Source organism: Columba livia, chromosome 3 (assembly GCF_036013475.1).
Source record: "Columba livia isolate bColLiv1 breed racing homer chromosome 3, bColLiv1.pat.W.v2, whole genome shotgun sequence".
NCBI lineage: Eukaryota > Metazoa > Chordata > Aves > Columbiformes > Columbidae > Columba > Columba livia.
Window position 1 is genome coordinate 31,198,756 of NC_088604.1, and position 24,202 is coordinate 31,222,957.

At 38.0% G+C, this 24,202-nt stretch overlaps 1 protein-coding gene across 4 annotated transcripts in view; it reads right to left on the reverse strand.

Annotated features, from left to right (window-relative positions):
* The window catches only part of COL9A1 (collagen type IX alpha 1 chain), a 69,989-nt gene that overhangs the window by 25,386 nt on the left and 20,401 nt on the right, over positions 1 to 24,202 (reverse strand). The window contains exons 7-28 of one of the 4 annotated variants that reach the window (XM_065056233.1): positions 24,167 to 24,187; positions 22,990 to 23,064; positions 22,397 to 22,432; positions 22,232 to 22,294; positions 20,326 to 20,379; positions 19,652 to 19,687; positions 14,148 to 14,171; positions 13,786 to 13,839; positions 12,036 to 12,089; positions 10,294 to 10,326; positions 10,142 to 10,198; positions 8,859 to 8,912; positions 7,528 to 7,581; positions 5,082 to 5,135; positions 3,903 to 3,956; positions 3,165 to 3,218; positions 2,941 to 2,994; positions 2,788 to 2,841; positions 2,509 to 2,562; positions 1,124 to 1,168; positions 390 to 443; positions 225 to 278 (exon numbers count right to left, since the gene is read on the reverse strand). In XM_065056233.1, coding sequence (XP_064912305.1) covers positions 225 to 278; positions 390 to 443; positions 1,124 to 1,168; positions 2,509 to 2,562; positions 2,788 to 2,841; positions 2,941 to 2,994; positions 3,165 to 3,218; positions 3,903 to 3,956; positions 5,082 to 5,135; positions 7,528 to 7,581; positions 8,859 to 8,912; positions 10,142 to 10,198; positions 10,294 to 10,326; positions 12,036 to 12,089; positions 13,786 to 13,839; positions 14,148 to 14,171; positions 19,652 to 19,687; positions 20,326 to 20,379; positions 22,232 to 22,294; positions 22,397 to 22,432; positions 22,990 to 23,064; positions 24,167 to 24,187 — 1,092 coding nt within the window. Of the gene's footprint in view, positions 1 to 224; positions 279 to 389; positions 444 to 1,123; positions 1,169 to 2,508; positions 2,563 to 2,787; positions 2,842 to 2,940; positions 2,995 to 3,164; positions 3,219 to 3,902; positions 3,957 to 5,081; positions 5,136 to 7,527; positions 7,582 to 8,858; positions 8,913 to 10,141; positions 10,199 to 10,293; positions 10,327 to 12,035; positions 12,090 to 13,781; positions 13,840 to 14,147; positions 14,228 to 19,651; positions 19,688 to 20,325; positions 20,380 to 22,231; positions 22,295 to 22,396; positions 22,433 to 22,989; positions 23,065 to 24,166; positions 24,188 to 24,202 lie in introns of those variants that run through there. The other 3 variants (XM_065056234.1, XM_065056236.1, XR_010471185.1) reach the window with 3 other exon arrangements.

The following is a 24,202-nucleotide window of genomic DNA, read 5'->3' on the forward strand; positions in this document are numbered from 1 at the left end:
TTGTCACCAAAGCCAGAAACAGTTGTAGGACATGTGCTTCTGGACTTCTTGATGTGATGATGCCCATCCATCTGGTACAGAAGGGGTTTAAAGAACACCTAGTATTTCCCTTAGAAATTAGCACTTGTGCTGAATAATCTTTTTTACTTCATGTTTAGCTTCAGCAACCAAACATAACAGTGAAATATTCAATATGCTCAGTTAGAAATTTATTCAATACTTACCGGTGGTCCCCGGGGTCCTGTTGGACCTGCTTCTCCCTCTGGCCCTTGTTGACCCTGTTTTGGAGATAAGAAGAGCACAACAAATTGGAAAAGTGATTTTTTCTTTTTGCACAATGCAAGACATTTCATTTTTCTAGATCTTTTGAGTAAAATTCATGACCTTACCGGTTTACCAGAATTTCCCATCAAACCTGGCACCCCAGGGCGACCTCTATTACCCTGTTGGAAAAAAAATGAAAAGTATTAGCCGAGCCAATGGTTTACTGTTCCATTTTAAAATAACAAATAAGGAAATCAGTAAGGTCTAAAGAAAGTCAGATCGTATTATTTTTTTAACTTCCACCTTTATTTTGGTTTTCCTTTAACTTTCACCTAATTCTGTCTAATTTTTCAGAAGTCAGACTTCAGGTCTTTTGTTTTTTACATACTGACAAATCCCAAATAGACTCAACTGCTGTTCTCATATCTCAGAAGGATCGTTCCCTGTAATTTCAGAAGAAATTTACATCTCAATATAGTTTTCTTTTTCAATTACTTAAAAATAAACCCAAATATTACTTTCTGTAATATTCCATAGCCTCAATCACACAATACTTTTTAAAACTTAATTGGAATTGATGCTGTCATTTGGGGGTACATAGATAGAGACGACTTTCACCAACTTAAAAGGAAATGGCCTTTTTAAGGTGCTATTTAATGCCTGGAATCATGAAAACCACATCATGTAGCAAAAGAGCCATGAAAAAGCACAGGACTAGAGTTGATAAAAGGATATAATTAATTATTTCAGCCAAAGGCTTGTCTCTTACCACAACAGAAAGTTAATATAATTTAATAGTTTAGAACTCTATGAGCACAAATACAGTATTATAAGAAAGTCAACACTCAAAGTTATTTACCTTTGGGCCAGGAATGCCTTTCACACCTGGAGAGCCTGGTAAACCCTGAAAGAAATAACATTTACAGTGTATATTTGTTGTTAAGGGGATTGGAAATTGTATTAAAAAACATCTCTCTCATGTTAAAATATTTCTAGTCCTTTTACTTGATATTGAAGCACTTCTATCCAATAACAGGCCAAGCTTAAATCCTTTCTATTTACAAAGTAACAGATAAGGAGTATTATTCCTACTTCATAAATTGGCAAAAGGAGCATGGAAAAGTGAGGAGTTGTGGCTTTTTCTGGCTTAGACTAGAAACAGATTCTCAGTCCCAGTATCCTGAGACTGGAGGTACAGAGTTTAACACAGGATGTCAAATTCATTTTCATCGGGGACCACATCAGCCTTGCAGTTGCCTTTGAAGGGCCGAATGTAATTTTAGGACCGTATAAATGTAGTATAGGATTAGTTACAGTTATACGGTCCTAAAATTACGTTTGGCCTTTTGAAGACAACCGCGAGGCTGATATGGGCCTTGGTGAAAATTAGTTTGACACCCCTGGTTTAGCAGATACTTTTTGTGTACATTTCATCTCCTCCTTACTTCTGTGCAGCAGCTCATAGCAAGTATAATTCTACCAAATTTTTGTCCAAGCTTAAGAGCTCACTTCATATTACGTTACTACATATACATATTACAATTTTACTTCCAGTTCTGTTTTAATACAGCACCTTCACTATATCCTGACAGCAATTGCTCCTACAGCATAGTATTTCAAATAGGTTTCTATTTAGGTTTTGACAACTGGCACAGTTTTCAAACTTATTCAGCTAATGTGCAAGGATTACCTTCTGAAAGAGTCTGTAAAGTGCTACTGATTCCCTATAACTCCACCACAGGGGATACACTAGAAAACTTGCCCTCCCCCCCACAGAAAGAAATATGAGTGTGATGCATTCCAGATGTTCTGAGCCAGCAGAATATCTAAAGGAAATTATTGTTCATCTAAGGTATGTTGGACTAGGAGATTGGCTCTCCCAGCTCACCCTGGGAATAGGTTTGGCCCTAGTCTATAAAATGAGACCAGCTCGAATTGTGGGGTCACACCATAATATTCACAGGGTCTCAGGCATGAGAAACCCTATAGGAATTGCATACTGGCCACAAACAATTTGTAAGACCAAGTTCCTCACTACAGTACCATGAGCAGATTTAGGCTTCTGTACAAACGTTTTGGATACACATAGCAGAATTTCCCCTCGCATTACACATACTCTTCATGAGATTTTTGCTTAGGTTTTCACTTAAATTACTCCAATGTTAGCATTGAACTAACCTATATAGAGCCTTTCTGTGGTTTGAACTGAGCCTAACTTTCAAAGGTAAAATACCAGATACTTACGGGCAGTCCCTGAAGCCCTGCGTCACCTGGAGCTCCAGGTTTTCCTGGTTCACCCTGCAAAACATCGTAAGTTGTAATTTATGCAAATCAAACAAAAGGGAAAATTTTATTTTTGGAACAGAGAGCTGGAGTACTCTTGAATTTGTAGGATGGGAAAGTTCATTCAGTCACTCTAATAATGTGCATAAAGCCACAGGCAGCAGCACAATGAAAAGCCATAAATAAGTGAACAAATCTAGGGCACTACCAAGGCTCAGATATATGCCAACTGTGCCTTACTTTTGCTCCAGGCATTCCAGGGATCCCTTCCCGGCCATCAACTCCTGGTAAACCCTTGAAATTAAAAAAGAAAAAAAAATTATGTATTGTTGGAGAGCACTCTGATATACAAATCAGCATGACATGAAGCAAATGAAGAAAATAAATACTTACAGCCTCTCCTTTAGGCCCAGGGAGACCGTTTATTCCCCTTGTACCTTGAGGACCCTAAGAATAATAATAATATTTAAAAATGAAGATCAACACATTGAAATGACAGATGCAGACTTATATGCAGACATGTTTTACTTTTAGAGTACCAATTATGCAGTATGTTTATATGCTATAAATAACCAATATTTGCAAGTCAACACAAACTGAAGTTTGTCTATGCTTACCCTTTCTCCCTTTGGACCTGTTTCTCCCAGTGGACCTCTCTGTCCTTGATCCCCCTATAAGAAAAAAAATATATTATTTTAGTAATAAAACCAGAGGAAACTTGCTTGTATTTATTAGCTAAAACCTCCAGTAAATAAACAACAGCAACAAAAGTACAATTATAATTCACACTTGGTTAAAGCAGATACCTCTAACTGATAACTCATACTATATTTAAAAATGCAGTTTCATAAAACTGCACCTGGCAGCTACATTTAAAAAAAATACAGTTTAAGCCATTCCCTAGGAACCCAGGGATGGCTAAGCAAAGGATGTTGGACTCACTTCTTCAACCCATACAGTTACTGGCTATTCCAAGCATAAATTCCAGTTATGGGGTGCAGGGAGAAGGGAAGAATTAAAAAAAAAAAAAAAAAAAGGCACTAAATGCCCTGTGCGGGTTTTGTTCTAATGAATGAATACTTTTCCAGCTTCAAATCTGAAAAATTCCAAGTCACTCTAATGCATAGTAGCACTCAGAACAAAGAGGTAATAATAACATAGTAAGAGGCTAAAATGTATTAATCTATGCCACAGTTCTTTGGTGACAGTAAAAGACCCTCGACATCACTGCTATATCATTTATTGACCCATCAAGAATCAATGCAACTGGATTAAACAAAGCCTTTTCTGATTCACAGCCACAAAGCTTTAGGACTTAGCATCTAACTGGATAGACCAACACACGCTCTACTTACAGGGGCACCAGGAAGACCTTGAGGACCAGGGTCACCATCAAGTCCACGAGCTCCCTACAAGACAAATAGATAACACAAGACATTAAAATGAAATGCTGAAACACTAACAACTTATGATCCCTCCTGGTTTGCTGGCAACTGCAAATTCTCAACAGCTGAGTTTTTTAATAGCTCTAATTAAAAAAAAAAAAAAAGTTTAGCAAATTTTTTTTTAAATCTACCTCGGGTTTTTTTGTGCCATTATGAATTGTTACTCTGTAAGTAATTTTAAAAGGAGGGAAAATAAGTTTTCAAAAAGATTTATAGAGAATAAGGAAGAACTTTGTCAAACAAAAGTAGTAAATATTTCAAAGAGACAAAACAGCATAAAATGTAGACAAATTACTATGAAGAATTATCTTCTATGAATTAGCAAATATGTCCAAGAGGTTAGAAAAGATCACTTATGAGAAAATTCATAATCAGGACAATTTTGATGTTTTTCTGAACACAAGATGATCACAGAATAAGGTTTCTGTCATTTCATTTCTGGAGAAGGAGACAATGGCTTGATTGCTACATATTACTCCTTTCAGAAATTTTTACCATATAGATTTAGCAAGATCATAACAATAGAAGTGTAACAGTCAGTTTTGAAATAACAGTTAGAAACACTTTGATAAAAAGCAGGAAAATTACCCAGCAAAGTCAGAGCTCATATAAACATGAATCCCACCAGCAGCAACTGACGACAGAAAAGATGCAAAAACCAGAAAGAATGGAGAGAGAACAAACTCTCAATAAAAAAATCCTGACAAAAACTGGGACAGTGGAAGCAAATGGCTTCAGGAAGATGCAAATCGCAGGAGACACTACTTAATAAATTTTAGCTTTAAATAAAACATTCTATAGTTTAGAACTGCTATAACTTGGTATCTTGCTAACCACATACTTGCACACCTACCAAAGAAAGGTGTGAAAAGTATGTGTATTTCACTAATCAGAAGGACCAGGCTGCTTTTCTTCCTAATCAGAAATACAGTAGCTATGGAAATAACACTGGTGGGAGAGAGAAAATGCCAGGGAAATAAATAAATAAATAAATAAATAAAGGATTAATTTAAATAAGCTTTAAAAACATTCAAGGGCATACTTTCTTTTTGTCCAGGTCATTTTATGAATAGAAAGGTTAATACTCACTTTGGTACCTTTAGGTCCCATTATACCAGTTATACCTCGGATACCTAGGATGCCCTGAAAATGAAAAGTATATTCAAATTACACTTAAATCTTTTCAACTGAACTGTCCTAGTTTCCAGACAGAAGACCCAGTCTTCTACATGCTTTATTTATACTTATTTTACTATTTTCTTAGTATAAAAGGAAAAATCCAGCTACTTCTGTATTAGAATATTTCATTTATATGGTAATTTGATATTTTACTGATTTAAGACTTTTTAACAGAATAACAAAGCTATCAGGTTAAATACTACCATGACAAATATGACTTAAGGACTGAAAAAGACCCACTGATTTCTCTTCTTGATTACCAGAGTTGAAGCATTCTCCCTGTGCGGCCTGTGTGAGAGGAACGCTTGAAGGCCAGATTTGCAAAAGTGCTAAATTGTCTTAAGTGGGGTACAGGACCGATGCAGGAGAAAGGAAATATCAGATTTCATAGAACTCTGGAGACAGGCAAAATTGGGCAAGGTTTTTGAGAATGCAAGTGCTAAGTTTATCTGTCTGCCACACCTGAGAGGCTGGACTGAGGAGACATCCTGCTGCCATAGGATGTATCAGAACTGTCATCACTTCCCTTCAAAATACAGTCTCATGGGAAATTTGGCTTCAATTTTTCCTCTTCCTGAGAGAATGAAACTACATGACACATCTCCTCTCTGCAAAAAGAGTGCAAACCCTCAGCCATAACGTTTGCCCTGAAACAAGAAGGATGCACTGCAGCTGTGTTAATGAAGCAGCTGCAGGCACTTCAATACAGCACAGGCTCCTTGGCCAGACTCTAGATGGGCAGCCCTTTTACTTGCTCCTTATGAAGTTAGATGAAAACTTGCACAGAACATTTAAAGCTTCGTCAGCCCAAAATATGAGAAAAATCTTGATAACACAACAGTGACTACAGCCACCCAGCAAGGGAGAGACCCACAATCTAATCCTTGTTCCAAGATTAGAGATCGAAGTAGGTGCATTGCAGTACTCACTGCTTACTATCAAAAGCAAGACCTCTCCCAGAGGTCTTATGCAAGTCTTCATGTCAGCACGTTACATAAAAGGGTTGGATTGCAGGTGCTGCTGTGGAGACTGTACTCTGAATCCCTCCTATGCATCTGAGTCTTAGATTCCTTTGTGTAAGAAACATACAAGAAAATACAACAGAATCTACAGCCTCTCCACCTATGCCTCTAAAGCACCGTCCTCTTTTCCATAGGTTGTCTATCTGACATCACTTTCTGTGCATTATGAATCCTACATTTTAATAAGCAACAATTATCTTAAAGCTTGTTTATAAGGTGAAACAGTGGAGTGATGCATTAAAAAAAAAAAAGAAAAAAAAAAACAGGAAAGTAAATCTCTAACTGGTTTTTAATTCTATTGTTGTTTCACAGTAACAGAACTTTACCAAACTGAGTTAAATTAAGTGGCCCTCACAGGCCCTTCAGACAGCAGAAGCTGCATCATACACAAGTATTTTCTCTGCACCAGGGCCCCAGAAATAAGTTTTTCAGCATCAAACGTAAGAAGAATTACACCCTTTCCTTTTCTTAGTTTCTGTTCTTTCTTTATCTTTCTCTAGTCTTAATCTGGAGGTTTTTGTTGTCTCATGTTTATAGAGAATTCCATAATTTAGGATTTCAGTGTCATGTGCATGAAGGTAAGATCCTGTACAGTATCACATCTGGATACCAATGGCATTAAAGAAATAGTTTCACACCAATGAAAAAAGCATAAGACTCCATCAGAAAATACATTATAGAAATTAAATGTGTTATGCCTATTTCTTTTACTTAGAATGACCTCTTTATTCAGTTCACTATTGCCTGTTCATCTGTGGTAACCATAAGAAGAGCTCCTCACAAGGAAACAAGCTGAGGAGGTGTGTTGCAGAAGAAAGAAGTCAGGTGAAGCAGGACAAGAAAATTAATTCCAAAATCATAGGCGTGATTGAAGGTTGCTTCCTTGGCATGCAAAAAGAAAAAAAAGAAATAAGAAAAAAAAAATCTGCTTTTCAGTCTTAGCTAAGTCTGAATTCCACAGCTGACCATGTTTTGAGCAAACACTAGCTTTGCAAGGATGAAGTCAGAGTCATCAAAGCAACAGAAAGGAAGGCCCAGGAAAAACAAAACGCAACACAGCTATTTGTATAATCTAAGTACAAAATAAAATTCAGAACATCTAATACTTTTTAAAATAAGCATTTCCATAGAACTATTTAGAGCTTTGTGCCAAGCGATAATGTAGATTTTTGGAGGGACTCAAATATTATAATCCTACTTTCGCTCATAGACAATATGGCAGAATAAAGAGAAAGAAGCGTGGAGATTTTATAGTATCTGTTTTCTTATGATAAGGGGAAAAAAATGACATAATAAAGCAAATGGATAACACTGTTTAAGAGGAAATACTTTACTGGAGGGCCTTGAGCTCCCACTTCACCCATGGGCCCTTGGTCCCCTTCTTCACCCTGGAAAGCAAAAGGAATACATCTGTAGGTAAATCCAAACCACGCACATAGCTCCTTCATCACAGAAGGTGCATTTACTACTTACAGTTTTCTGTCACCACGTCCTGCTTGAAGGAAATACAAATGAAATCACACTACTCTCTCAGAACATAGACAGATACTCATTTAGGTTCACATTCCATTCAACTATTAGAAAAAAGTACAATGTCAAGGCAACCTCAGTATAAAGAAGAATAATTATATTGACTCTTAAACTGTCATCCCTTTTTTCCTTTACTTTAATCCCTTTAGGTTTTTTTGTTCTTTTAGACTAAATGTCTAATGGAGGCATATTCATATATGTGAATGGATTGGACATGATGCTAGTACCTCTGCATCACAATACCACGTGGCACTTCAGAACTTGTGAAAATTGGAACAGTAAAATGTCTTATCTGGTCAAACCCCTACTTGATTAGATGATAACGTCTCTCATACAGTGACAGTGCATACTAATGGAATGACATTACTTACTGACAGTTTAATTTGCAAGAAGAGATTTTGGAGCATAAGACAACTGCTCAATATTCATGGAAAAAAAAGGCAAGCTGTTTCTAACTAATTAATATTATTTTCAATACGCTTAAGAATAGAGAGCAGGAGTTTTCTTAAAGACTTTTCTCTGATTTTTTTCCTTCGGTACTGACGCATGGACCAAGGCATCTTCTCAACTTTTCTTACAAATATTTCAACATTAAACCAGGTTAATTAAAATGAAACACCTTAAAAGAGTTCGCATTTCAGTTTTCAAGCTGAGTCAAACTTTGCCTCCCTACTATAGTTATAGCCTTTCTTCACCTGTGAGCTTGTACTGTGTCCTCTATCTATCAAATACGTTTTTCCCTCTATTCCTCCTGTTACTACTCATCTGTGCCACCGAGCAATTTACTTGTTAAATCCATGGAATTCTTTTGCATGTAAATGTTTGGAAGTTTTCCATTTAATAGTTACTTCAATGGTTGCCATAAGTTCCATAAAAATTAATTTGAACAATCAAAATAAAAAGCAAAAGGAGTATGACTTCTGCATTATAATAAATACAGAGTAGAGGTGAATGAAGAACAGAGCTACATCTTTGGTTACTCTGGAGCATTATGATGTGTAGCACATCTTCATGTACTCTAGTAAAAAAATTAATAGTTCTAACAAAACATAGTTTTTGAAGAAGAGGCTAAATTACTATTAGCTTGCTAAACACAACCGCAGTTTTTCCTCTTCTTTTTTTTTTTTTTTCTTACCTTATAACCTTGCTTTCCTGGTTCACCAGGCTCTCCTTTTGAACCTTTCTGGCCCTAAAATAAATAGAAAAAGCAAAATAAACAAATAAAGGTATTAATAAAAATTAAAATACTGAGTTTTGCAAAACAGACTGAGATTCCCCAGAACTCTCTTGCTGTTCTCTCTACAATTCCCATTCACCAATGCTTCCTCACCTATCTACTTTACACCACATATTAAGTATCATAGAATCATTTTGGTTGGACGACACCCTCAAGATCATTCAGTCCAACCATGACATAACTCTGGCACTAAACCATGTCCCTAAGAACCTCATCTGCACATCTTTTAAACACTTTCAGGGATGGCAATTCCACCACTTCCCTGAGAAGCCTGTTCCACTGCTTCACAACCCTTTCCATGAAAAGATGTTTCCTAACATCCAATCTAAATCCTCCCTGGACAACTTGAGGCCATTTCTTCTCATCCTATCATTTGTTACTTGGGAGAAAAGACCAACACCCTCCATGCTACAACTTCCTTTCAGGTAGTTGTAGACAGCAATAAGGTCTCCCCTCAGCATCCTTTTCTCCAGGCTCAACAGCCCCAGTTCCCTCAGCCGCTCTTCATAAGACTTGTGCTCCAGGCCCCTCAACAGCTTTGTTGCCCTTCTTTGAACTCGCTCCAGCACCTCAATTTCCTTCTTGTACTGAGGGGCCCAAAACTGAACACAAGATTCAAGGTGGGGCCTCACCAGCACTGAGTACAGTGGCACAATCACTTCTCTAGTCCTGCTGGCCACACTGTTCCTGATACAAGACAGGATGCTGTTGGCCTTTTTGGCCACCTGGGGACAATGCTGGCTCATGTTCAGCCGGCTGTCAACCAAAACCCCAGGTCCTTTTCCACCAGGCAGTTTTCCAGCCACTCTTCCCTGAGCCTGTAGTGCTGCCTGGGGTTGTTATGATCCAAGTGCAGGACCCGGCACTTGGCCTTGTTGAACCTCATACAATTCACAGACTACAAATGGTCCAGAAAGAGAATGAAGCAATTCTTCACATGCTCTAATCCTTTCAGTAGCCTGCATAAATTTTACACTGAAGATTACAGCAGCAGTAAGAGATTTCTACAAGGAGAGGTTGTTTTGACAGTCAAGAGTTGAAATAACCCTAAGCATCCACACTGATGCAATGTTTTCTGAAATTAACAGTGAACTTCCCTTCTGTCAAACCAGCAATTACCCTCCCTAGTGTTTTGAGACAGCATCTCTGTAAGGGATGCTTGAACAAACCAACTCTCCTACCTTCATTCCCATTAAGCCAGCATGTCCTGGGCGGCCAGGTGGACAAGCATTAGGACACTGGAAAAGGATCCACATAGTTAGTACCACAGAGTTTGAATAATGTTGTCTGAGATTATTTAAAAAAAAAAAAAAAAAGTGGACAGCTATCTTACCAATGGGTCACCATCTTGCAGACCAATTGTTCCCTAAATCAAATTAAATTAATCAAAGTTAGTAAAAGAGAAATAACCAGACCTGACTCATTAGACAAGGTAGGCATTAGACAAAACAGAAAATACTATTATCTAAAGCTGGAATCAAAAGTATAATCAACCAAAAGATTTCTGACATGAAAAACACCTAAACTGTAGGATTTTATTGTAGGATTGCAGGTATCTGCAAAAACCTGTCCTCTAACTTAGATCAACTTTTCTGAAAAACAAAATATTTATTTTATTTTTCAAGCTACCTAAAAATATTTTCTATTAAATGTAGAGCAGATATATCCAAACCTCATAAATTTCCAACAGAACTGAAGACCATTTCTGTAATAAACATAACTTTTACTTTTTCAACTTACTGCCATCCAGCAAAAGATTCAGATCTTTACAGAGAACAACAGAAGTATTAGTAGACAAGTGAGAAGACTGTCAGTTAATGGAATTGCAATAAACTAGACCTCAGTGTACAATGACATGGACTCAGTGGGGAGAAGTCATTCCTCACATTAAATCAAATACTTGATGGAAGCTAATGGGAGGCTTATGAGGCACAACAGGGAGAAATATAATTTCACAGCAGCAACTGGATTCTTTAAAGTCCAGTGAGACTGAGCACACTGTTTCAGAAAGAAGCACAGGGGAGATTAAGTAATGAACTGGTCTCCTCTTATAGAGAAGGATTAAAAAAAAGAAAAAGCTAAGGGTATGTTTAGGTCCATAATGTCATCAACTGGAGCAGGATAGTGGCACTTCAGAAATCTAAAAAGTATAAAACTGTCAAAAAGTAGAAGTAGCATATGCCACTACTGAGAATTCCTTTTTACTTATTTCATCAATACTCCTCTCTACGATACCATTCACATTTTTTACAATTCCTCTGCCAATTCTCTGGCAACTTTCATGAAAACAAGAAACATGGAGAAGTAAAGCATATAGATTTAGGGTCTGTCCATCAGAGGAACAGTACAGCTTTAAAAAGACATTAGTATGACACACGTTTCCCAGCAGTTTGCATTTCACAGCACCCAGCCTCTGATGTGTCTGACAAATGCTTCATTTGATCTCTCTGGGCAGGTAAATAGCCACAAGACAAAGGCATAACACACATTCCTCCTCCCAAGGGGCTCAAAGAAGATAACCATTCCCCTAGAGAGGAAAAGCACTGGTATAAAGTTTTTTTATATCCCTTGCAAGTAGCAGGCCTGGTTGCAAAAAAGACATTAGAACTTAACCCCCCTGGGAGCATATATTTCTTGCTTGTAAGCCAAATATTAACTTTTTCTCCTCTTAACAAAGAAAAGCGTACCTCTGCTGAAATACTACTGGTGAGGTCCAACAAAGACTACATTTACAGTAATATTATAATACACAGGGAAGTTAAAAACCTGTAGAAGTTACAGTTTAAGACCATTTGCAAAAATGGGAAAACGTCATGACAGAAATTACAGTTTGCATTTCAAACTATCTTTTATAACCATGAAGGCTAGAAACTCTCTAAGTGGAAGATTGAATGTTGATATGATTAAATGAGTTGTATCTCAGGCTTTGAACACAAGCCTCTAGACAACAGGAATTAACATAGCCTGCTGAAATCCTGAAGTCAGTATTCAGCTGTAGGACTTGAGGAGGAGTTTTGTTCAAGCACCAACAATATATAATTCAGACATTAGCACCTATTAAAGTCAATCACTTACTGGAGGGCCTGGTGGTCCTGGTGGCCCTGGTGGCCCTCTTTTTCCTGGATCTCCCTAAAAAATGGGTAATATAATCTTGTTGATTCATAGTGATAATGACAACCATAAGTTACGTATTCATACAACACAATAACAGTGAGAAATTAAGTAGCTACAGAAAGACAGGCTAGGTAGCCAATTAAAACATAAACCCACAACAGGAGTCCCACAGTAGCATGGAAAAGTGATTTTTTTAGTAGAATGGGAGTCATGTTGTGGAATAAGAGCCACATAAAAACCCAACAAATTTTAAGATTCTTTAAAAAGCTGAAACAACTGAACACAGGATCATCTATGCACTCCTCTGTCTCATAACTGCTAATTAAGCTCTGAATTAAAAGAATCCTAGGAACTGGCAAAAATGTCCAAATAGCAGGGAGAAAAACAATCCCCTTTTTCAGAGCACAAGATGAATTTATCAAGTCAGAATCTTCTCCTGTTTGTGAAGTTTTGATGTCCAGTGCCTTCAGAAGACAACACAGAACCTCTGCAAATTATTTTTTCTGAATGCTTTTATTTTAAATAAATATAATATTCTGACAGGAATCACCTTTTAACTTAATACTGTCATTTCCATATTATCTTTGATATGTTATTAAATCATACAGGAAATTAACAAGATGCACATAGAAAAAATGTTCAGTAATTCTCACAATGTGTGAGTTATAGAGCCATATCTTTAAAAACAATAAAAAGGAATATTTCTTTCCCACACAAGGTGTAATTGCATTGTGGGACTCATTATCACAACGTGTTGTGGAGGCTCATGATATAAAGGGATTCAAAAAGGGACTGACTACATTAACGGAAGATCAGCTCACGTACAGCTTTTGAATAAAGCAGCACAGATGCAATTTCTGATTCAGGCTGCCTCTGAACTGCCAACTGCCAGAATGTGGAACAGTATGACAGAAAAATGTCATTTCACCAATAGCCCATACACTGCCCTAGGTACCCATTATTGCCCTCGCTACAGACATGGCAGTGAGCTGGATGCATCATCTTCTGAAACAAATCGGCAGTTTTGAATATTTCTATATTAATTTATGTGACTGAGCACAACACACAGGGAGAGGTATGCATTTAAAAGTAGGCTTCCTTAAAGAAAATTTTTATGCTATTTCAGATTTCAAGTAAAAAAATAACATTTAGTTTCAATTTGCATTTCAGTGGTAAAATATGGAGTCAAAATATGACCATGTGCTGAAACTGAGTGCACAGTGTAACGGTAATGTCAGTAGATGGAGTCATACTTAAAATGAGACTAAGAAGAAATACTGAATTGCCATCTACACTGATATGCAAATGGAAAACAGAAATAGCATGTGGTCATGTACCATAACGTGTATGTGAGAAGGAGGAGTAACATAATGTTCAGATTTACATTTCCTGTATTTCTGACAGGTTTACTGTCCAATTTTAGCTTTCCTTGAGTAAGAGGGGAAGTAGAGTATGGGACACTATATGAAGCGTTTAATTCTAACCTAATGGGTATTCCTGACTTCGTGCTATTAATTGTTCCTTATTTCTGATGAGCTTCAAACACAATCTTTCCTCTACCAGTGATCACTGTAGAGGAAAAAAATATGTTTTCAAGTGCGGTTATGATCCAAATAGTGTTTAAATGGCACAGTAATTATTCTTTTTTTTTTATAAGTACCTTCTAGTAATTGAATAAACCTACATTTTTAGCAAACATGGTAGTACTTACAGGTGGACCAGCATGACCCACTTCCCCAGGAAGTCCTGCTGCACCAGCTGGACCCTATAACAACCAAATTAAACAGTATTTTTAGACCATACAATACTTCTATAACAAGCATCCAAGGGGTGAAACTTAACTCTCTGAAACAACCAACTATGACATCAGACACCAGTATTCCTACCCCGTATACCACAGGCCTAAGTAACCTCCATAGTAGCTGAAGAAAGCACACATAATAGACCTAAAACATCAGGATTAAAAGTCTCTTTTGTCACTGAATTGCTTTTTATTATAGTATAATAGCTTTATTGAATATTTAAACAGATTAATTAATCAGTTTATTTATGAATTGTAAAATTGATACTTACAGGTGGTCCAAGAAGCCCCTTGCCCTGTGAAAGATGAAAAAAAGAGGTCAAATGCGGGGAAGGTTCCACACCTAGTCAGGCTGTTAGCCAAGAATGGAGTATTTGGGATAAAAAAATACAAAAATCACGATGTTTGATTCTGCAAAATCACTTTGAAAACATGTTTAACTAATGCTAAATATCAATTTTATTATTAGGTAATCAGTTTCAGGAGAAAAATTAAATTATTAAGTTGCCTTGCAGTAGCATTTATTTACACATATTTACAAACACATATACTTCCACAAAGGAATGAAGACATTAAAGCCTTTGGGTTTAGCTAATTATCAAGTACCATGATAAAAACATCTATTCTATAATTTCTTTCTAACAGTGCATTTAAACTGATAACAAGAGGTCCTTTTTAGTGGGTTTTTGGGGGGTTGTTTTGGTTTGGTTTTTTTGCCAGTGCTTCCCTGAGGTGTAAATCCATTAAACTAGAGCTTTTTGATAATCAGAAAGAACACCAAACTGTTCTTGTTTATATTTTCCATTAGTATTTCTCTGAATCATTCAATGAGAAGTGCCTAAGACTTAAATGTGTTTCTGCCTATTTGGATAATACACTTCCTCCAAGAAAACAATTCCCTCAGTCTTGCGTTGCTAAAGTAAATGGATAATTTTATGGAGAACAGTGTCAGTGATGTGTACGAAACACTGGCATATAAAATCACAAACCTCTTTAGGAGATTTGAAGTAATAAAGCGTCCAGGCTGAGTAGAGTTTAAAAGTCACATAACATCACACCAGGATTGTATCTGCAAGGTTGTCTTTAGAAAACTTGGTATAACACCAGGAAAATTTCATGCATTTATCAGAGTTCTTCCATTCTAATCATTTAATACAAAGCAGAAAGTAAAGTTTTCCATCTTGCATAACCTACATAATACCTTTGCTATTATTTAACGTTCCTTGGCTGTATTTCGTTGTATGTCTCTATTTTACTACAAAAATTAAACTTTCATTGCACTACATATCTGATATTATAATATCATCAGCCTCTGAAAGAGAGAAGCCAACTACCTGCAGGATCTCATAGGAATACCCCTTGCTAACCTGCCCCTAGAAGTGGCAGGGAATATCAGTGGTACCCAAAGAAGCTCCTGTGTCCAGCCCACACACAGGCCCAGGAGAATCCATTCCCCTCCTGTTCCCAGTCCATTGCATCCCCTCACCAGCCTAATTAGGACTCCAAACAGCAGGGGCTGTACCCCAGCAATCCATGCCTCCCCCTCACCCAGCTACTCCAGTCTTCTGGCCATGAACTTCCTGCAAGCAGACCAACTCACGGAGCTGAGAGCTCCAGGGCAATCACCCAGAGAGGACTGTTAGGGAATAGACTGCCCTAGGTTGTTGAATTATTTGGCATACTGCTTCTAATAGAATTTGTTTAGAAACTACTTCTACAGAACTTGCTTACCATCAGTAAATTTGCTTAGTGTAACTTCTGCAAGCTATGAACCTTTGAACTTTCTGCTTTGTTAAGCAAAAAAGGCCTCAGAGTCTTCAAGCTAGAAGATAAGGGGAGCTGCGTCCCTGGAGATAAATAAAGGAACAGAATGGTGTCTAACAGAATAATGTTTTGGGTATTACCAAAAACTTATTTTCTCCAGTTGCAGGTGCAAAATAGCAGCTGAAGGTCAGAACTGTAAATGACAGCCCGTCTGACAAAAAGAGATCCGATGAAGAACAGGGAGACCCCCGACTCTAATTCTGCAATTGGCCCGGTGCAACACATGGCAGGTGGGGACTTGGATTGTGGCAGTACAATTTTCTCCAGGTTTTTTCTGCTGTGGGTCCTTCTTCAGGAGGCACTCAGCTCCTGCTGCTCAATGCTGCACTTTGCAAATAAAGTATTTATTTAAGAAGAATGTCTGGAATCCATGCCTGAGTCTCTGCAGCAGGAAACCTAAAGAAAAGAAACTTCTCTAACAGGACCTACACAAAGCAGTTAATGATCCCAACCAGCTGCCCATGTTCCCCTCTCTGCCCGTGTCCTAAAGAAGAAGCCTCTCCACGCAGCCTGGGACTGCAGCCTTAGGTTCCCAGATGCCTGCTGCCTGCTTTGGAGGTGTTTATCTGACCCACAGAGCATGTGGAGTGTGGTGGCACGGGCAGGAACCCATCTGTAATCACCTGGTCCAGGGACACTCACACTGTAGATCTGGTTAGTACCTCCCATTGTCAGCACAGACCCACTGCCATCCACCGCAAAGAGTCACATACCAGTATGTGTACCCTGTGCTGGAAGCTGTGCTTTAGTAGACCTTACAATATTTTCAGTTTCTCTATCACTAAATACATACAATCCTACCCATATGTCAGATCTGTAAAACACCAGCAATATATCAGCTAATAGAAAAGTTAGAGGGAACTTAGCAGAGAGAACGGGCTGAAGGGTGCAACACATGCACTGAATGTAACAACCCCAAGCTGAGGTTTACCAGGGCCAGGTCAGAGACATCAGTGTATTTAGTGGTAAATTACTTGAATTAATCAGAAGTATGACACTAATTTTCTAAATCTATCATTTGAGAGACTATCCACAAAAGAAATGAGATAAAGAGAATAAATTAAAACTAAATGATAAAGCAGGAAAAAATAGAGGAAAGAGAGAGTAAAAAAGATAACTGAAGATCACCAGGATACATGCTGGGGATGAATGGGAGACAGAAGCAGAAAATCAAATGATGTATATAAAACTTTAGATACTTAATATTTTTTCTTTTGGTTACCCCTAAGTCCTAACATGGCCAATAAATTCCACTAGATGAGCTTGAAAAACAGAAATAACAATTTAAAACTAATTAATGTTGTAGCCAAGGCTTCTGACTGTTTACACTGAGCATTTTAAGAACTTAAGCAAGGGTTTTTTGTGACAAATGAAGTCTTTGGACAACCATCCAGAGACTACTCCACTTCCAAAAGGCTACTAAGTGAATTCAAATCAGTGCATAATTACACCTGAATACTCAATTAATCATGTAACTAGTATGCAGACTCCTAAGTGTGTCCACTGTGTTTCTGGTAAAGTAGGTCTCAAGGATCAAACCAAGGACCTGCCAAGGTTAAGCAGTCCCATTACTTTACACTTGTAGTAAGAGCTTATCAAAAAATCTCTGAATCTGAGAATTAGAACCATCGCATTCCAGCACTACCATTCTTACACTTTTTTTTTTTTTTTCCCCAGATTTCATTACTCTAAATATAATTTCACTAAAGGAGACATGACCTGTATTGGCCGTTTTGAAAAACTTCACTAACTGCTCTATTTCTTTAGCAGCTTAAAACCATTCATCAAAAGGAAAACCTGTATAAATGGAATTTCCCCAAGAGAGTTATTTTGAGCATTAATCTTTCCATATGGATTTGGCATATATGGGTTAACAACCAAGGAGCTAAAAAATTAAACCCCAGGCTTCTTCCAAAAATGTGAGCTCTAAGGATTAACCTTAACCTTAATAATTAGAAGGGTCATGACACAAGATGACTAACTATATCCATTTTTCTTTACCTTTAAACAACTAAGAATTCTCATTTCCTCATAAAAAAATATTCCTGCAGATTCAGCCTTAAACACAAGGTCCAGTTGCTTATTAAGCAGAGGCAGAACAACTCCAAAGGCAATCCCTATTGGATTGCACTTAAGCATTAACACCTTAAGACTGAAAGTCTCAGGGTAAACGAAAAATCACTAAACTTTGAACAAAGGTGCAAAATCTCATCAGATTTATTGCTTTTACAGTCTCAAAATATAGTCACAAAAGTCCCAAATCAGTTAAGCGCTGCTCTGAATGGAATCAGCATTCTACCTTGACAAGTTGGTCCAGTTTGCTGCTTTCCCATAGTAACATCTCTACTTCTAAGTTGAGATTAACCCTCTTTATGTGTATTTTATATACCCACTTTTTTATGAAGGCCCTTAAATTATTCGTTCTCACATTAGTTTGTTAACGTTGAAGTAAACTCACGTTTATTTTTGCTAAGTCAGTTTTTATTTCAGTTGGCAAGCTAAAACACCACAGTATTTTAACCTAGTATTTCAGCAATTCAGTTTTAATTTCTTCATTTTTGCTCTCCCATAGTACTTCTTTTCAGGTACACTTTTCCCATATCATCTGATTAACCTATTTGAAAAAGTTAAGTGATATCTTCATCCTGGATACACATTTTAAAATGCATTGCAAATGACCCAGAAATTATTTTCCCATCTATTTGGCAGGGAAAAAACAAACAAACAAACAACAAACAGACAACAAACAAACAAACAAAAAAAAACAAAACAAAACAAAACAAAAAAAAAAAAAAAAAAAAAAAAAAAAAAAAAAAAAAAAAAAAAAACAAAGATGCTCGAATCCCTAACAGAAAAAATGTAGGGCTTTCAGTCTACATAGAAGCTACATCAGTTCTGCTAATTTGGTGACTCAATTCAGTTCATATGAGTCTACAGATTGAGCAGCCATTATAAAAGTATTACCTCTTTTCCAAATTTTTAGGTAAGAAAAAGCATCTATGAAAATTAAATGCAAATGTCCACACAGAATGATTCATCTTAAGTTTGAACATGTCTATAATGCAATGTCTTCAAGAATAACAATGTAATTTCCTCCCAGGCCTAACATCAAAATGGTTGTTTAATATAAATTTAATTAGTTAATGGGACAGGGTCAAAAATTCAAAGATATAGTCAAAGATACAGGATTTCATAGCAAGCAGTGCTGTATCAGAATAGAATGCCTCTTCTATTTAATTATGTTAATTTATCCAATATTTATCTAATTCTTAATTAAATTTTAAGTATGTGCAGCCCTACTACAATTTCAAGTTAGTCATCTTGTTCCATTACTCATTTTCCTTTAGGTTTTTCCTGGTTTCTTATAAAATCTAAGCTTCTACATCCCAACCATCACTCACCTGTTCAACCCTGTAAGATTCCTAAAATTCACAATTATTTTCAGCCCCCAAAGATAGATATTAAATGCATCTGCTTGCCAAGTGGAACAGAACTCTTCACACGTCTTTTCTCATATTTTGTCTTGTTTTCATATGGAACAGCACAGGAAGGCCAATATAACATTTACACTTCAGTGACCCCATTTAAACACATGGCAAGGAGCTGAAACAGAAATAACTTTAGACTTATTTATGCAAATAAAACACGAGCTCTCCTGCCTCTACAGCATTTTCTCAAAGAGATGGAAAACAAAGTTAAGTGTCCAAAACTTGTGACCATATCACACACGGTGCTTTTCTATAGCATACAAACCAAACATCCTTTCAGTAATACCTGCACACTTTGATATAAAGGCAAAAAGGTTCCTTAATATAGTACTTTAGTATCTCATGAGTTCTTTGAAACCTCAGAAATAGTTTCTGACTCTTCTTCACTACATCTAATGGAAAGAATTCTTCATACTGATCTTAAGGTCTTAAAAGCCTCTTCATATACTAAATGTATTACTCACCGGCAGTCCACGAGCACCAGGCAGTCCTGGCTCACCCTTTAAAAGACAAAAATTGAATTTTTCAATAGGCATTAGCATAAAGTTTGTAAACAACATACAGGAAGATGGTCTCACCTTTTGGAGGGTATCATTTCATGTACATATTCTGCAAGTATTATTCATTTTTTAAGCCTATGCTGGTTTCAGTGAGACTTGATAGAAAGGAAAAACTTTCTCAATATTAAAACGATATAGCCTCAAGCGTTTTGGGTTTTCCCCCCCACCCAAAAAAAAAAAAAAAAACACCAAACAGCTTAGACATTCCGGTTACTCTGACTTCTGATATGTATTTCATGTGTCTGATTGCTGATGAAGTCAAGTTTCACTGTTCAGGTTCCCATTGAGTGTTACTATGACATAACTAGGTTACGAGATGCAAAGAGCCTCACCATTACTGAAGACACCCAACATTAACGTCATCAATGTAATCCCACCGTTCCTTACTGCTGCCTGGGGAATGGAAGTTGCTTTGTACTCTGTGAAAAGGGCCCAGTGGGTCTCTATCCTATAGTTGTTTTAATATTGTAAGAAAGGCTACAGCATTGCATTAGTTGCTCAGAGACAAACAAAAATCTTGCTTAAAAAAATAAAAAATAAAAGAACACACATAGTTTCATGCATAATTTTGTTCTTACCTTCTGTCCTTTTGGTCCTGGGGCTCCACGTGAGCCATCAGGTCCTGTGAGTCCCTTTGGAAGCAACATATAAAATGTTAATGCAAAGGTTATGTGGTTTTCTTAATCACAGCTGAAAACATTCTAAAAGATAGAATAATGAAGCTATCAAATAAGATAAGTAGCTGCAGGAGAGCTACAATTCAGATGCCTATTTACACACACCGATAAAACTGCCCAAGCTCAAAGTACTAGCTTCTGGTGACAAACATCGGTGCCTGTGATATCTATCCTTCAAAAATTATTCAGTTAAATCATAATTAAACTAAATGAGATCTCACAGGAAAAGAAAAAAAGTTAGTTTTTGAACCATACTTGTCTAGATGGTTAAAATTAAAAAGCAGTCATGTTATTATAACTATGAATTTATTTGGAGTTCTTTTGTTTTCTTTTGTTTCCAAATTTTTAACTGTCTTACATGGCTTCAAAATTCCCAGATATTAATAAGAAAAGCCTTGTTTTCTCTGATAATTTGCTTTCAAAAGCTTACACGATCATTACAAGCAATTACTGTACAGTATGTTTACTCAGTCTATTAAACCTGACATTGAAATAGTTTGTGAAAAAAAAATGAGATTTAAGAAGTCAGAACTGCCTCACCAATTAAACATGGAAGAAGGTTGTATAAATCTAAAATCCCAATTAAAAGCTGAATGCACAGTGGGAGTACAAAAAAGTCCCATGTTTTGTCTTCAAGTGAAAAAAAAAAAAAAAAGAAAGGCTCAGCATTCCAGAGCACAGTTTTCTAGTACTACAGTTTCACTCATCCGCTAATATGCGGGAATTTGCAAGTGTGAACAAATATCAAAAGCTGAGTTTAAAACATTATGTTTTACATGATTGTGTTACCATGAATTCTGGCAAGGAAAACAAAACCATGCCTTAAGCGAAAATCAGAAGAAGACATTATTTTTTTAAAATCTGCTCATGAGTTTTTGACATGTAAAAATGGGTTGTGGTTTTGTATTATTTTCAGGAGAAAAAGAAGTAGTATGATGTACCATGCAAGGCAAGACCATTTCCTCTTACAGATCTGAAATTCAAACAGTTTAACTAAAGACTCTTCCAGCTCCACATCCACTGAACTTCTGTTCAAAAGCAAACTAAAAATTAACCTCTAACAGTATTGCAATCTTTAATAATTAGGCTTTTTCACTTACATAAATTGCAATATTCTCTAATAAACCAGTTTGATGTATATAGTCTTTATTTTTTATGTTTTAAATTATAAAAGTATTCTACCACTTACGTAAATTAGACATAAGCTTGCCTACCTCCTGGCATAAGATCTAAGTACTAATGCAATAATCTTACTTCATAGCAAGACATGCTTTCAAACACTGCTCTCAAGAGAAATATCAAAGATTTTCCCAAAATTGTATGAAGTTGTTTTTTATTTCCACTAATTTGTTCAAGAGACACAACCTAAAAGGCCATCAACACCAGACGATGTTGAACTTTATTCTTTATTATTCTCCACAGAGAAAGGAAGATACATCAGCAGGTGAAGGCTCTACAGTGGTTGAAGTCTGGGAGGTTGTTTATTTGGTATTTGGTTATTTATTTTAGTAACGCTTCACCGTAACATCAGGTCTGTAGGGCTGGTCGAATTTTTTTCTTCTTCGCATTTTCTCCATTTTAGGCAACGAAGGCTAAATAACACTAAACACAACCCCCTCCACACACCCTTTCAGGCATCAACCACCGCAGGCCCAGAGGAGGCTGGCTGACTCACTGGCAGCTGTGAGAAAGCCAGAGATTTCAAAAGGAGGTCATGCATCTACAGAAACAGACTAAAACCAGGTATTTTTCTTAGAAAAGGAAAAATAAAAGGAAGAGGAAATTCCAGAAAATCAAGTGTACTCACATCAGCTCCCGGCTCTCCAGGCAGGCCAGGGGATCCGGGTTTGCCTGCATCCCCATCTGGACCCTTCAGGATTTAAATGGACAGTTAAACATGTTTCAGAGAGGGAAGTGGAAACAAAACTCAAAAACTCATGGGATCAAATGCAAAGTAGATGAAATCACCTACCGGTGGACCAGGGGGGCCGTTCGGACCTCTCTCTCCCTAACAAGATATGAATAAGAAGGTATTAGTCAGAGTTACGGTGACCTTTTATGATCCCTCATGAAAAACACTGATTTACAGATTATCAAGAATAATGCTAAACTGATTTTACTGTAGGAAATCAATATTAAACCCACATGATCCCTGTTATAGGCTAACAGAAATAATCACAGAAACTTCTGACAGGAACTGGGGGAAAATACATGGTAGCTCCTATTGGGAACACCACCACAAAACCTTATCGTGCCTTAGTATGAGCGATACTACATAATCCCTTTTGAGCTCAAAATTATAAAAGCCCTACTCCCCATTTAAGGCAAACAATCATAGCATATGATGCTGATTACATAAAATAAATAATCCTGTATTTTCCATATCTGAGATAATCTGAAAGGCCACCTGCTCCCCTCAACCCAGCCTGCTATGGAGTGTGAGCCTCATCAATTCCTACATGGATCTGCAGCCAAATCCAAACTCCTTGGGGTCAAATGCTGACCATGAGGACAATGCAGGTACAGCTCCAGGCATTTCCTAAGCAAAGCATGAGAAACACTTACATCGATGCCATCAATACCAGGAACTCCTGGTGGCCCCGGTGGACCTGGCGGGCCTGGTGGACCAGGGAGACCTCTCTGACAAGGAGTAAAAAAAGAAAAAGGAGCAATTAGATCCTGGCAAACCTGCAAGAGTCAGTGCAAGGGGACTGGCACAATGAGAGGTGGCTTCTATAGGTCAATCAGGAGGTCACAGCTGTGACAAGGAGCCATGTCCTCACTCCACGCATGTCAGAACCCACAGACCCTATATCCCACCCTAGCTGTCGCTGCGATGACCAGCAGCAGTCCCCTCATGGGCAGAATGGGGATGAGGTGTTCAACCCCTCTCCCCAGGTCTGGCAATGCTGGCAGGGCCAGGGCAAGGCGGAGGGGGATCGACCCCCTGCCCCAGCAGGATCTGAGCATGGTATGAACACAACAGGCTGGCAGAAATAAGGAGTGATCTTTGCGAATCAAACACTGAAATCCACCAATCTACTCTAATTACTCATTCAGCTGACACAAAGGATACAGTCTTCCTAAGAGTTTGTGCTAGTAAAGAAGATTTAAACAACCCCATCCCTACTGCCAGGCTTGGCAGTTTCGCCTGTTTCCTCAGGGTTTCATTAGCATCTACAGAGGCACTTTCTCAAAGCGCCGGGCTCACGAGGGGGAGGCGGGAGGCGCCACCAGCCCGTGGAAACAGAGAGAAAGGCTTTTACAGGTCTCCGTCCCAATAATGGGGGGCTCTGTTCTCGGAGCGAGCTCCGGCCGCAGCCCCACAACGGTGCTCTGTGAGGGGAGGGTAACCCGGGCCTGCGGGGGCCCTGCGCCTGCCCCTCGCTCCCCACTGTGCTGCTGCTCTGGACACTTTCCTCCCCACACCAGTCTTCCCAGTAGCAATCCATCCAGCAGTACTTGTAGATGGGGCTCAAGACCTGCCGTGTCACCGGGTGCCTGGCTGGTGCCCACCAGGTAGCACCATGTACGTACACACACACACGATACCCACCGCCCTGTGGTCAACTCGCCTTTTGTCAGCACCACATCAGGGTCAGCTACAGCTACTGGGCGGCAGAAAAGGGTCGAAAACCATCCAAGGGTTCGGGGTCAGGGCATGACAGAGAGCAGCCTTCAGGCTCTCATCACCCACACCCTTTCCATGAGCACAGAGCACCGTCCCTTCCCTCACACTTACCTCGATTACCGTCTGGCTTATCTGCATGGGAGAAAA